The sequence below is a fragment of the Ochotona princeps genome, chromosome 17 (genome assembly GCF_030435755.1).
Source record: "Ochotona princeps isolate mOchPri1 chromosome 17, mOchPri1.hap1, whole genome shotgun sequence".
NCBI classification, from domain to species: domain Eukaryota; kingdom Metazoa; phylum Chordata; class Mammalia; order Lagomorpha; family Ochotonidae; genus Ochotona; species Ochotona princeps.
Genome location: NC_080848.1, coordinates 51,900,272 through 51,913,165, shown reverse-complemented (window position 1 = coordinate 51,913,165; position 12,894 = coordinate 51,900,272). Strand labels below are relative to the sequence as shown.

General features: G+C 48.1%; 1 protein-coding gene across 4 annotated transcripts in view; it reads right to left on the bottom strand.

Moving 5' to 3' along the window:
- Positions 1-12,894, bottom strand: part of GAS7 (growth arrest specific 7) — a 221,357-nt gene that overhangs the window by 64,843 nt on the left and 143,620 nt on the right. For 3 of the 4 annotated variants that reach the window (XM_004594742.2, XM_058676589.1, XM_058676590.1), the window contains exon 2: positions 4,965-5,085. In XM_004594742.2, coding sequence (XP_004594799.1) covers positions 4,965-5,085 — 121 coding nt within the window. Of the gene's footprint in view, positions 1-4,964; positions 5,086-10,309; positions 10,632-12,894 lie in introns of those variants that run through there. The other variant, XM_058676591.1, reaches the window with a different exon arrangement.

Below are 12,894 nucleotides of genomic sequence, written 5' to 3'. Positions count from 1 at the left end.
TAGACAATGCAAGACAGGCCGTTTCCTAAGCTAGAACCCCCCCCCGCCCCGGTGCCTGGGGCTGATCTCAGGGCTCCTCTCGTGATGAAGACCATGGAGAACTACAAATCACAGTGGGTAGGGGAATGAGGACTTCCCAGGGCACTGTAGGATAAACTTCCAGGGCCCTGGGAGTGTCTATGAAAGCCACAGCACAGTTGTTCAAACTCATCACCGAAACTGCGTGTCACCACTTGGCCAATACCACTTACGAACCTGTGCTGCCCCAGGGATGTTAAATGTCATTCTCACCCGAAGTCTGATTTATATTCCTGTCTCTGGCTTCCCCTCCTCGACATCCTTTTCTCCCTTTTCTCCCATTTTCTCCCTGTCTCTGAATGATGCCTTCCTTCAAAATCTCCCCGACCAAGGTTAGCTCTGCAGTTCCCTGCTGAAGAATATGCCAAGTGTGAGGCCAGTACACATGGTTGTGCAGGTTGTTCACTGGCACGAGGGTGCCTAGTACAAGGGGTGAAAGGCACTCAATTCTCCTGTGCTGGATCTGACACCCACATGCACCCAAAGGAACCACACGCTCAAACAGATGCGCTGTCATTTTTCCAAGCCTCCCTTGACACTCTGCTGGGTTCCATGTTTTCATGGCAGGGCCCGACCATGCAAGCCAGAAAACGAGGAGGAATCCGAGCACTCCCCACCCCTGAGCTGCTGTATCCTGTCTCACAGATTCTACCTCCCCTTCTCCAGCCTCTGCTGTGGATACACTGTCTGACTTCATTATTTCTCTTCTCATTTAGTAGTAGGGTTCCATGGTCATCGTCCTCCTATCCTTCACTCTGTAGCATGAGCAATCTTGCCATAATATACTGATGGTGCCAGCTGCCGCTGGGAGCTCCTTTGTGGCTTTCTACACACGGAATAAAGAAAGCACTTCTCAAAATGCCTCATGGAATCTTTTGGAGGTCAGACCCTGACTTACTCTCCCCTTTCTGATGCCTGTAAAGGCCAAGTCCATTTGCTGCCCTGTCTGTGCTCATGTGGCAACCTCAGACATGTCCCACAAGTACATGAGGTTGAGTACTCCCTTTCGTGGCTCCTCAGCTTTCTGTTCTAATACCCACCATGCTGACAGGTTTATAAAGGTGAGTGACCTTTATCCAAAAAGCTTAGAACCAGATGTGTATTGGGTTTGGGAGTATTTTGTAAAAATTCAGGAATGTTTGTACATGCATAAGGAGACATCTTAGAGAAGGGACCCGAATCCAACATGGAATTCCTGTCTGTGCAACTGCACCATGTATGCAGTCTAAAGGAAATTTTACACAACCATTTTAGGTTACCTGATCATGATTCATCATGCGAGTTCAGATGTGGAATTTAACCCTCGTGGTATCAGGGTATTCAGCAAATTCTACATTTGGGATCATTTGAGATTTTCATATATTTTTTTCTCAGGACCTCTTTAGAAATGCCGTCTCTGAAAACAGAGAGGAATCTTGTTCGATGTTTTGTGCCCCCAGAGCAAACACTGTGAGAATTCTCACCCATAAAACCCTAACAGACGTGAGAATGAGCCGATCATCCCACACCAGGTTATACAAAGGGAAATGAGCTTTTCCGCTGGTTCTGGTGCATGGTTGTATGCAGTGCAACCAAAACAGAGAGAACAATGATTACACTCATGCACCCTCTGGAAAAGAAGAGATTAGGGATTAAAGGAGAAAGACAAGATACAAGACGGTGGCCTCTTGTGGGCTCCATGACTGAGGATTCTATCAGTTACAGCTAAAACAAAACAAAACAAAACAAGACAAAAAACAACAACAACAACAAAAACATGTTTGTACTGAACGTAGACACATTTTAGTTTTTGTCATTATTCTGCAGACAATACAGTCAAACCTATTTATAGGGCACTGACGTTGTTTTAGATATTGGACATCATCAAGAGATGATTTAAAGTATTTGACTGGATAGTGGCTGGTGTTGTGTACCAGGGAGGTAAAGCTATCATGTACAATGCCAGCATCCTTTATTGGAGTGCTGGCTTGAGCCCAGGCTGATCTGCCTCAGATTTGCCTCTCTGGGGGGATGTACCTGGAAAGCTAGTGGAAGATGTCCTAAGTACTTCTGGTTTGGGCCTGGCCCAGCCCCAAAGGCTGCCCTGTTAAGGCTCTTTGGGGAACGAACCACCAGACGGAAGAACTCTCTGTGTCTCTCCCTTTCTATCACCCTGATTTTCAAACAAATGAAATAAAACTTTAAACAAAATACACCATGGGAGAGTGTATGTAGATGATATGCAAATACCATGCTATTTTATATACAGGAATTAAACATTCACTAATTCTGGTCTTCACAAGGTCCTGGAATTAAACTCCTAAGGGACAATTATATTTGGGGAAAAAAAGAAGACAAACACGAGGCCAAGAACAAGGATTCTGCATCCTGGACTTTGGGGCATTGATGAGCTACTGTCTGGACAGGAGGAGGGAATGGGGCCTCCACCCAGTTTGGGCACAAAAGACCAAGACTCAGGACAGAAAGATAAATGAGGCTGGCCCGGTGTAAGGCACAGACTCATTCACTTAAAGAATGTAGACAGTACATGGTTTTCTATTTATTTTACCCAACTGATTATAAAAGAACAAGCATACTCATATCTAGAAGTTGAGAGACTATGACATAATGGGAATATCTGGAAAAACACAGGTGATACATAACTCTTGGAAATAGGATCACGGACTTTTTCTCCTTAGACTTACTTGAAAGTCAGAGGAGAGGGACAAAGGGGAGAAAGAAATTAACTCCATCTGTTGGGTCATTCCTCAAATGACAGAGTTGCAACAGGTTGAAACCAGGAGCCAGGAGCTCCATCCAGGTCTTCCACATGAATGCAGAGGCCCACAGACACAGGTCACCCTCTGCTGCTTTCCCAGGTGTATTAGCAGAGAGCTAGATCAAAAGTGGAGCATCCAGAACAGGAATGAGCATCCATATGGGATACCAATAGTCTCAGGTGGCTTTACCTGTGCTGCCATAACACCAGTCCGATTGGGTACACACTAAGGTTTTTTTTAAAATCTTGAGACTATACTCTTGCTTAATTAAAAAAAAATGATGGTGTTGATTTTAGAAAGTAGCCTTTTCAGTCATATCCCTTTGTAATGGATCCAAATTCTTGTTCTAGGGTCACCTGGACCCACACTCAGCATCTCACAGGCAGAGCTGCACTGAGCACGCCCCCTCTGAAACACACATCTGAGGTAACGGTGCCAAGCAGCACACACGTTTGTTTTGAGGAAGTTTAAGATTAGGATAGGTAGAAACAGTTGTACTTCCCTTTTCCTAGAAGCTCTGGTTACCTCTTCCTCTAGAACACTCCTCGAACCCACAGCAGGGCAACTTGCAAAAGACAGACAGAAACTAACTGCCCTGAACAGCAGCTGCCAGCTGCCTTCTTTGTGTGTCTCCCTAAGCACCAGGAGCGTTCCACGTGTGGGTTCATCATCATAAACCATTCCAATGACCCCCCCCTGCCGTCCCCAGAACCCTGGGGGTGGACAAAGGAGGCTGCCAAGTCACGTGGGTACAGAGAAAAGCAAGAAGCCGAAGCTGGGCCAACAGGTGGATGGGAGTGTCTGTGATTCCTGGAAAATCTAGCTTCCCTGATGTTGATCTTATACCTGGATCGCATGAACAACAGAAGTAAACATCTTTCACTACTGAATGTAAAACCGGGAGGGAGGTGGATGCTTCACTGGCTGCCTGCTGGCTCCAGTCCTGAGCATAGGTTGCCCTGTTTTTTATGCCAACTTCTTTTCCAAAGCCAGGCAGCCTGGTCAGATGAGATCTCATCTCACCACCCGTGGGCCTCAAAGACCACCCCAGGAACCAAAGAGGGAATGTAGTTTCATCACTCCAGTGACAAGCCACAGCAGCCACAGCAGCTGACTCTAGAAACCTGCAGCTCTTCTGTGACGTTTGCTATCCCAGTGCCTGCTTCCTGTAGCCCCTTCAGAAGCCCCGAACACCCTAAGACCCGGCAGAAGCTGGCTGTGCTCTCATCTTGCCTATAAATTGGATGTTCTCTGTCCTTTACCTTTCAATTTTTTTTTTTTTATCAGCACCAGGGATAGGGTCAGGGACTGTTTTAGGTAACAATCTTTGGAGTTTCCTTATGCTAATGACCTCAAGGGGTATGTAGGTCCACACCCAGAGTTCTCAGCTATTTTCGCTGTCCTGCCCCAAACCACAACTTAAGCATCATTCGATCCCCTGATCTTAGAATCTGCCAGATGGTGCATCTCCCTTTTACAAAGCTTTTTTAACTTATAGGTGAGGATGCTGGAATCAGGCAGAGGGCTTAGGAAGACCTCAGTCACTAGGGGCACTGAGGTATAGACCTGCACAATTTGTAAAGGCACATATAACCTGTGCACCTGCTGGGATAAACAATCTAGATGCAGCCCCCAGCTGAGAAACAGCAGCCAGGAACAGCATCCAGGAAGAGAATAAGATGTGGTGGGGAAATTAGGAAAGCCCCACACTGGCAATCTCTGCTTGGGACTCTCAGCAAGATTTTTTTTTTTTTTCCCAAAACTTCAAGAAATCACATGGTAGCCTAACCTGTCGAACTTGACACCAACAAGCCGACAAACACCAAATCTTTTCAGATCTTGTTTGGTAAAAACTCAGCCCTAGCCCATGAGACTGTGTTCATCAAAGATGCCCGTGAGACTCTGTGGGCGACCAGGACCTGAAGAGCAGCCTCCTTACTGAAGACACCCCCAGAACTGCACACATACAGCTGTATTGGCCACCCAGTACCACGGGACAGCCAGACAATTGCAGCTGCTGCACACAGATCCTGGAGGAAGAAACCCTCAAAATGAGGGACGCCTCTCCAGAGAGACAGATGGCGATGGGTCAGGGAGGTGGAGGGTGCACCTGCGAGTGGGACTCACCATTGGTGGCCGTGTTGACATAGTAACGGCGTCCCTGTGGAGACAGGTAGCTCTGCCAGCCAGGTGGGAGGATGACGGTCTGGCTTTCCTCTCCCGGCGGAGGGGGAACCATCCCAGGTTTCTGTTGAAAAGGGAAGAAAAGGTCACATACATGTGGAATTCCTGTAGGTCTTTCAACCAGGAAGTCTGAAACAGCTGGACGCAGCGGGGTGGGGTCCCTGGGATCTCCATGGGTGCCAAAGCTGGAAAGAGGGTGGAGGGGAGGAGCTGTGTGTCCATGTGAGTCCATGCACAGAGGGACGGTTTCCCTAAGGTTGGGGAGGAGGGGGTGAGGGAAGAGGTGGAGCACAAAGGGAAATGAACCTGGCCTTTCTCCTCATCACCCTACCCGCCCCACTGTAAACTCCCTCACAGGGATGCTGTCTGGGGTACGGGGGCAGGGAGGAGGGTGTCACTCCATGTGCTCCCCGTGGCATCTAAAAGCTGCAATCCCCAGGACCACTGAGCACAGCAGCAGATGAGACCCCAGGCCTGCTGTGCAAAGCCAGCCGAGGCGGGTCAATGCCAGTCGCAGCTCAGCAAGATGTCAAACACTCCGTAATGAGGCCGAGGTCTGTTAAGCTCTGGAACGAGGTCTTCTCACTCTGGCATAGGGCACAGGGACTCCAGCAAGGGGCAGACCTGCCTTTTCACTGTATGTGTAATTCTTAAAACGTCATCAGAGCAACACAGATAAAAGAGAACTTCGATAAGAGAATACACGCAGAAGCACAAAGAGCTACACCTGGGATCCCACAGTGTTTGAATTCCTAGGCAGTTTTTATTCTCCTCTTCTGATTTAGGTATTCCCCTGATTGAATTTTCCCCCAGAAATACAAAACTGTGACTTACAAGATGTTTAAAAATGAGGGCAGAGGGTCCCCAAGAACCCCAAGAACCAACGGCTGTGCCTGCGGAAGACAGTGAACTCACCCACATCTGAATTCTAGCAGAGGAGCTGTGAATTACTCAGCTAAACCACAGCCCAGTCGGAAACTGAAAAGTTCAAGCAATGGGCTCCCAGACTCCACATCCCCACCCCGTAAGAGGCAAGGCCCGTAAGGCCCATCATGGTTACCTATGGGGCCACTGAGATGCCTGGTGCTTAGAACACGGGTGAACAGACTGAAAGGGAAGGGCTGCAGACACGTGGCTCCCAAGCTGCGCTCACGCTTTGGGGAAGCTGTTCGGCCATGCACATGTGCTTCCCTGTGGTGGCCCACGTGCCTACCACCAGGCAAAGTGAAAGCCGTGGCTCCCACTCCCTCCAGCAGCAGCCTCCCTCTGGCTCTCTGTGTAGCTGCGGCGCCTGGTCTATCTATTGTGAAATTTCTCAACTGAATTACCTGTTTGCATGTGTGTGCATGAACCCCATGTATAGGAGGTTGTGGGATTTTTTAGCTAAGGAGACTGGGAGTTTGGTACACCTGGGATGGGGAGGGCAGAAGTGTGACAGTGAGTGTTTGATTCAACAGAGAAATACACTACCACTTGGGGGCTAACATGTCAGGTCTCTTCTCCTTGAGTTAAGTATTGTGGAACACCGAGGTGGTCATTTGGTCCACCAGTTAAGGTTCTCATGACCCATAATCAGGATGGCTAGTATGAGTCTCAGCTACGGGTTCTAATTCCAGCTTCTTGTGATTACGGACGATGACGGCTCAAGTGGTCAGGTCCCTGCAACTCACACGGGAGACTTGGATTGAGTTTCTGGTTCCTGTTTCCAACTTCAACCTAGCCCTGGACACTGCAAGTATTTGGAGAGTGAATCAGTGGATGGAATCTCTCTCTCTCTCTCTCTGCTCCTCAAATAAACTATACCTATATTGTGTGATATCATGAGTGGGAAAGCCATGCTGGTGCTTGTCCAAAAGCCTGGGGGCGGGGGGAAATGAGAGGTTCTTCTTTATAGGGTATGACGCAAGTGTAAAGAGATTGAACTGGCCAGAAACAGGAGCCAGAGAGAGAGAGGCACAAAGGGGCAATGAAAATAGATCAACAGCCTTCCATTATAACCCTGACTTGGCCATGTGGCAGCCATGTGAAACCCAGCCAAGGACTCCACCAGCCTTTTTGTGCATCTGTAAGAGGAAGGCTGATAACACCATCCTGCTGGAGAGACTAACAGCAACACGCTTGGCAGCTAGGAGGGAGCTGGTCACTAGAAATGCTCCCCAACTCTTGATAGAGGATCAGAAGGAGACCTGGCCTCACCCGGCACCTACTGGCACCTACTCTTGTGAAGCTCTCAAGAGTGCATCATTTCCACTCCACGCCCACCGCGTTGGAAATGTCACCATCAACACTCATGCCTCTGAGGTTTCTGTTGCCAAGACTACCCCACGTAAAAGGCTGACCCTTGTCAGCACCTCAAGACGCTGACACAGGCATGCTGTTGGAAAGCTGGGTAGCAAGGAGACGGGTCCTTTCACAGGTGAAGAGCAGGTGGATGCACCTGCAGACCCTCAGAGCCCCCTTCACAGAGAAGCAGTACAACATCTGTCGCTTTTCCATCACCTCGCAGTACTTCTCCAATTAGCATGGCCATAGATGCTGTGTATGACAGGAAGAAAGAGAATATCCACACACGCTACCCTGTGAAGAAGGGACCCTGACAACACTGCTGAGAGGAAGCAGCCAGGCATCGAACCTTACATGCTACATGATTCTATCCGCAGGAAATGCCCTACGTGGACAAAGTCATAGAGACAGAAATAGGCTCAGTGCTTACTAAGGGCTGGGGCAGTAAAGAAACGGTCCAGGGCTTTCTTTTGTAGATATGAAAATATTCTGGAAGGAGGCAGAGTTCACACAATATGTAGTTATATACACATCATGGGTGGTACAGTTTATGTTAGGTATATAACTTTTCATTATAATTTAAAAATTTTTTAAACATATATGATGGCAAAGTTAGATCTCCCAAGCTGCAAGTCTTCATTTAAGCCAGCCCAAAGCATCAACATTATCTCAGCTTTCCTGGTTCATGGAGGGGCAGCAGCAGGTGGCCTGCTGGGACAGTGACCCCAGCGTCAGCAAAAGGATGGGGGGTGAATCCCTTCAATAGTTAAGGTCTTTCTCAACCTCACTTCTCTAGTTTCCATACTAACTAAAGCCTCCCCTTCCCTTCCTTGGTTCCATGGTTTCTCTTCTTCAAGTAGTTCAGTCCCATGGGAAATAAGAACTGGAGGCAGAGACGACACAGCCAGGGGGTGTCCTAGAAGAAAACCTGGAGGTAACCAGGGTTTGCTGGTGGGGGAGAAGAAGGCAGGTTCCTTCAACTCAGAAACCCACTAGATGTTTTGTGCCACCCTGAGCTAGAATGCAAACCTGAATTTTGGTCCTGATTTTCCTCTCTCACTTGTTTAGTTAACAGGCTGCTTTGGGTAGGTGTTGGGTGCACCAGCTAAGATGTCATGTGGAATGCCTGCTTCCTGCTTTCCATGCCATGCCCAGCAAGAGTGGGCAGCAGGCAATGGGTCAAGTATTTGGACTCCTGCTACTCACACAGGTAACCCCAATTAATTTCCAGCTTCCTGTATTTGACCTAGAACCAGTCACAGCTGTTGCAGGCACAAGGGAATTGAACCATTGGATGGAAAAAGGTCTCTCTCTGCCTTTCAAATCAATACGTGTATAAAAGTATAAGTACAGCCTGTCTAAGAATTCAAGAGTACTTTAAAAAGCTCAGGGAAAAAAATGAGACTAAAAGGTCAGTTTATTTTGGTGTTAGTGATTTTGAAATCTTTGTAAAAGGTCTCCATAAAATGTGGGTGGAAATAGTCCATTGTGAAAATACTATGCATAGATGTCAAATATCTATTACGAAAATGATCTAGTCTTTTAATTCTCCTTTACATGAACTTTTCGAGTGTGAAAGATCATCATCTAAGAAAATGAGGACATGTAGGAATCGCCTGGCTCCTGCCGCAGGGGTAAGGTGCATCCAAGTTGTATGTAGCACAGGCCAGCACGCCCTTCCTGTTTCCACTGAACAGTCCGTTGCATGGATGTAAGAACCACACTTTGTTTATGCCCTCATCCTGGGTGACATTTGATTGCTTCCACTTCTCGGCTCTCATGAGAAACACTGCCATGAACATTCATGTTCAAGGCTTGCCACCTCCTCCTATGTCACATGTGATATCAGACGGTTTCCAGGACGTCCTGGAATCCTAGTCTAACAGGTCCTCGAGACACAGCTGAGCACAGACTCCACTTGTGGTGTTTCTGATGACTTTCACCCTCACCAGATGTCTACAGGACATCCTGGACTGGGCCAGGTGCCTTAGACAATGATCACATCTTTACAACAAATCCGTTCACAGATGCCATTAATTCTCATTTTAAAATAAGAAATCTGAAATTCGGAGGGTTCAGCACCTTATCCTATAGTGCACAGCTAATTATGTGGTCAAAGCAAATGACATAACAAATATTCATTTTGTTCTAGTGAATTCTGCCTCACTACCTGAAGCCTTGGTGAATCTCTCCAGGACTATGCAAAATCAACTGTATTTCTTCCATGAGGTCCCCTCCTCAACACTGCAGACCCCCCAACTCCCCAAAGAGCCTGACAATTCTGGTCTGAGGTCTCCTGCCTGCCTCACGGTCTCTAAACTAACATATGCCTTCCTGGGAGACATGCAAAAATATCACCACCCGCATGCAAACTGTCAGGATCCCCAGCTAAGCTGACTTCCTCCTTATATAAAACACAAGCCCTCCTCCCGCCCCACCCCGACTCTCTTTCTCCTCTTAAGGGTGGCTACTGATTTCCCCTGGGAAGACAAAAGAAGCGCCACCGAGAGATCCAAAACAGAGTACCTCTAACAGGTTCCCAAAGCACGGTCACCCCCGAGACATCCCCTCTGACACAGGATGTGGGTGAAAATACACCACGCTTCAGGCCTTGATGCAGCGACAAAATCACCCTGGGGCCCGGTGTGTGAGGGGGGGTGTTCTGCACGTTAACAAACCTCCTGGGTGAGTCCTACAGTCAATGACTCAGTGGAAAACATCATTTCCGAAATAATACCACAAGCATAAAATTTTAATCAGCGCGACTTGACAAAAGAAAAAAAACATGCCAGTGCTGAACAGCATGGTTACTTATTAAAGGGAAGAATCGTGTCCCCCAGCCCCAAATCTTTCACAGAGACTCTAGGTTCTGTCTGCAGTCTTCAGGCAGTCCCAAGCCCTCTATTCAGTTCCCCAACAGCCTCCGCTACTCTTCAAACTCAAGTTCAGCCCAGGATACCAATCCCTCCACCTGCAGGACTCTGCTGGAAGCACCTGCTTCTTACCTTCTCTGGAAGCAGCAGCGAGCAGACCGGCAGGTGCCACTGGGGGCGGAGGGGAGGGGTCGTCCGAAACTTGACTGAGCGTCCGGATCAGAGAGGTCTGAAGAGTCCCCCACTCTGCGTCCTCTCACACCCCAAGCCCAGACGCAAGAACAGCTCTACAGACAGGCTTATCCACAGGGCCCAACACCCCTCTCCCCCACACTCCAATCTATATATAACATCTCTGAAGTTGTCAGCCTAACGAGCCACTTTCTGGCAGCCCCGTTGCCATGACAATGACTACTAATGAGCCCAGGGCTGTGATTGGCACTGCTTGAAGGCTCCTCCACAAAGGACTCTCCAGCAAGTTCCTTCCCTAGCCACATAGCCAGCTGGACACGTTAAGGCAGCCATATAAGCCAGGAAACAGCTCCATCACTAGGGCCCTCCGAGCAGGCCAGAACCCAATAGCCAGGACTATCTTCCCGTTGCCAGCTCTGTATACTCAGCAGGGGTTAACCAGTTATTGATAGGGCTTCACAAGAATGTCAAGAAGACGAAGACCTGGCTGAGCTGCAGACTGGAATCACTGCCACTTCTCAATTTTCCGCCAGACACCTGTTCAGGTGGGGCACTCCTCCGCAGAGCTGGGATAAGCTATCCAGGTGGTGACAAGCCCTCTCTGATTAGAGATTATGCAAATATATCAGGGAGGAGGGCCCCACCCCCATAGCGATGTCACCAGCTTCGGAGTCTGTGTCCACAAGAATCCTGGGCCCTCTTTCTCCATCCCACTAGTGGAAGCACTGCTTATTTCCTCTCAGGCAGCCTTCCAGCCCGGCAGAGATGGAGACTTGCAGCATACAGGTGGGGAGGAAGGCAGCAGAACTCCCTGGCAACGGTAGTGTGTATTTTGGGGTGTGCAGTCTTCACAAGAAGTTTTATACGCGACAGGCTGTATTCTTTTGAAGGTTAGAGACTCAGTCTTGGTGAGGGAAAAGAGGAGGGAGAGGAGGAGGAACCAACCCATGGACAGAGAAAACAGACTGCATGCCAGGAAGGCAGGGTCAAAGCCTCCTTGTTGATAGCTTTCATCTCAGCAGAGAGCCCAGAACACTGAATGAAAACATGAATGAGTGGAAACTGGGAATTGTAGTGGGATCTGGGACTCCAATAGATTAGGGGAGGCTATTTTATCAAAGTATACAAAGAATGGCAGTCCATGCAGAGTGTGTGCCCCACCTGTGAACAAATCCCAACTCTTTACACATCTGATCAATAGATCTCTTGACAATGAATCCAGGGAGGAGATGGGAAATACAAAGTGACTCTTTATCTCCAGCAGCCTCAGGGGAAGCAGATAGGTCTAACCACCACCTTCTACAGTATCCAGACCTGAGGTGCGGGAAACTGTGTAGCAACTTCAACAGCAAGAACATACAGCAAGGAGAGAGCAGACCAGCACAGAGAAATAGGGAAATCGCTTTGAAAACAACAATATCAGCAAAGACGATACAGAAGAGGAACTAGAACTAGAAATGATAATCATGGCAGGGAGGTTTGAAAGATTGTATCAAAAAGGAAATGCAGAATGGTTGCAGTAAAATACTAAATTTGGGCCTGGAGCAATGGCTGAATCCTTCTGTTGCAAAGCCAGGATCCCATAGGGACACTGGTTTGTGTCCTGGCTGCTCCACTTCCCATCCAGTTCCCTGCTTGTGGCCTGGGAAAGCAGTGCAGGATACCCCAGGGTCTTGGGACCCTGCACACATGTGGAAGACCTGGAGAAGGCTCCTGGCTCCTGGCCTCAGATCAGCTTAGCTCCTGATATTGTGGCCACTTGGGGCGTGAACCAGTGGACGGGTGATATTTCTCTTTGTCCCTCTTTTTCTCAGTAAAAATAGATGAAAAATTTTTCAAATAGATGAATCTTAAAAAAAAAAAAACCCAGAATTTATATTGCCAAAAAAGTGAATTAGGGTGAACAAAAACAAATGAGAATTCTGCTTCCCCTCCACCACTGCAGGGGAAATAGAAGGGGAAAAATGGAAACAGGAAGACAAAACAAGCAGGTCAAGATACAGATACTGAGTGTTCCCTTAGAGACCAAAGCTCTCAAGGAAAAGAAACTACAAGCAAAGGTTGGGAGTGGTTGGGGCTGGGAGGTGGACCCTTCCTGACCTGGGCAGCACGGAAGGTCCTGCACAGCTCAAGGCAAAATGGAATGCAAAAATGCAACCCACAGAGGACACATCCTCACAAAATGCTAAATGGAGAAAGCCCTGCCATCACCTCCATGGGAAGATGGTATCCTCCACGAAAGAATAAGAAGGCTAGCATCGGGTTTCTCCCAAACTTACGGCAAAAGCCACCTCCAGCATATCATAGGGAAAACATGGGAACCCTTGCAATACAACCAGGCTGCCTTTTGCAAATGAAGCTATCTGAAATACAGACAGACGAGGGCTTGGCAAGCACTGCTCACGTATCCTCCTTAGCCAAAGCACTTCAAAGACAGACTCCACCTCCATGAAAGATGAAGACGATTCTTGATCTTTACAAAGAATGAAGAAGTCATGTGAAGACCACAGCTAACATTAAAATGA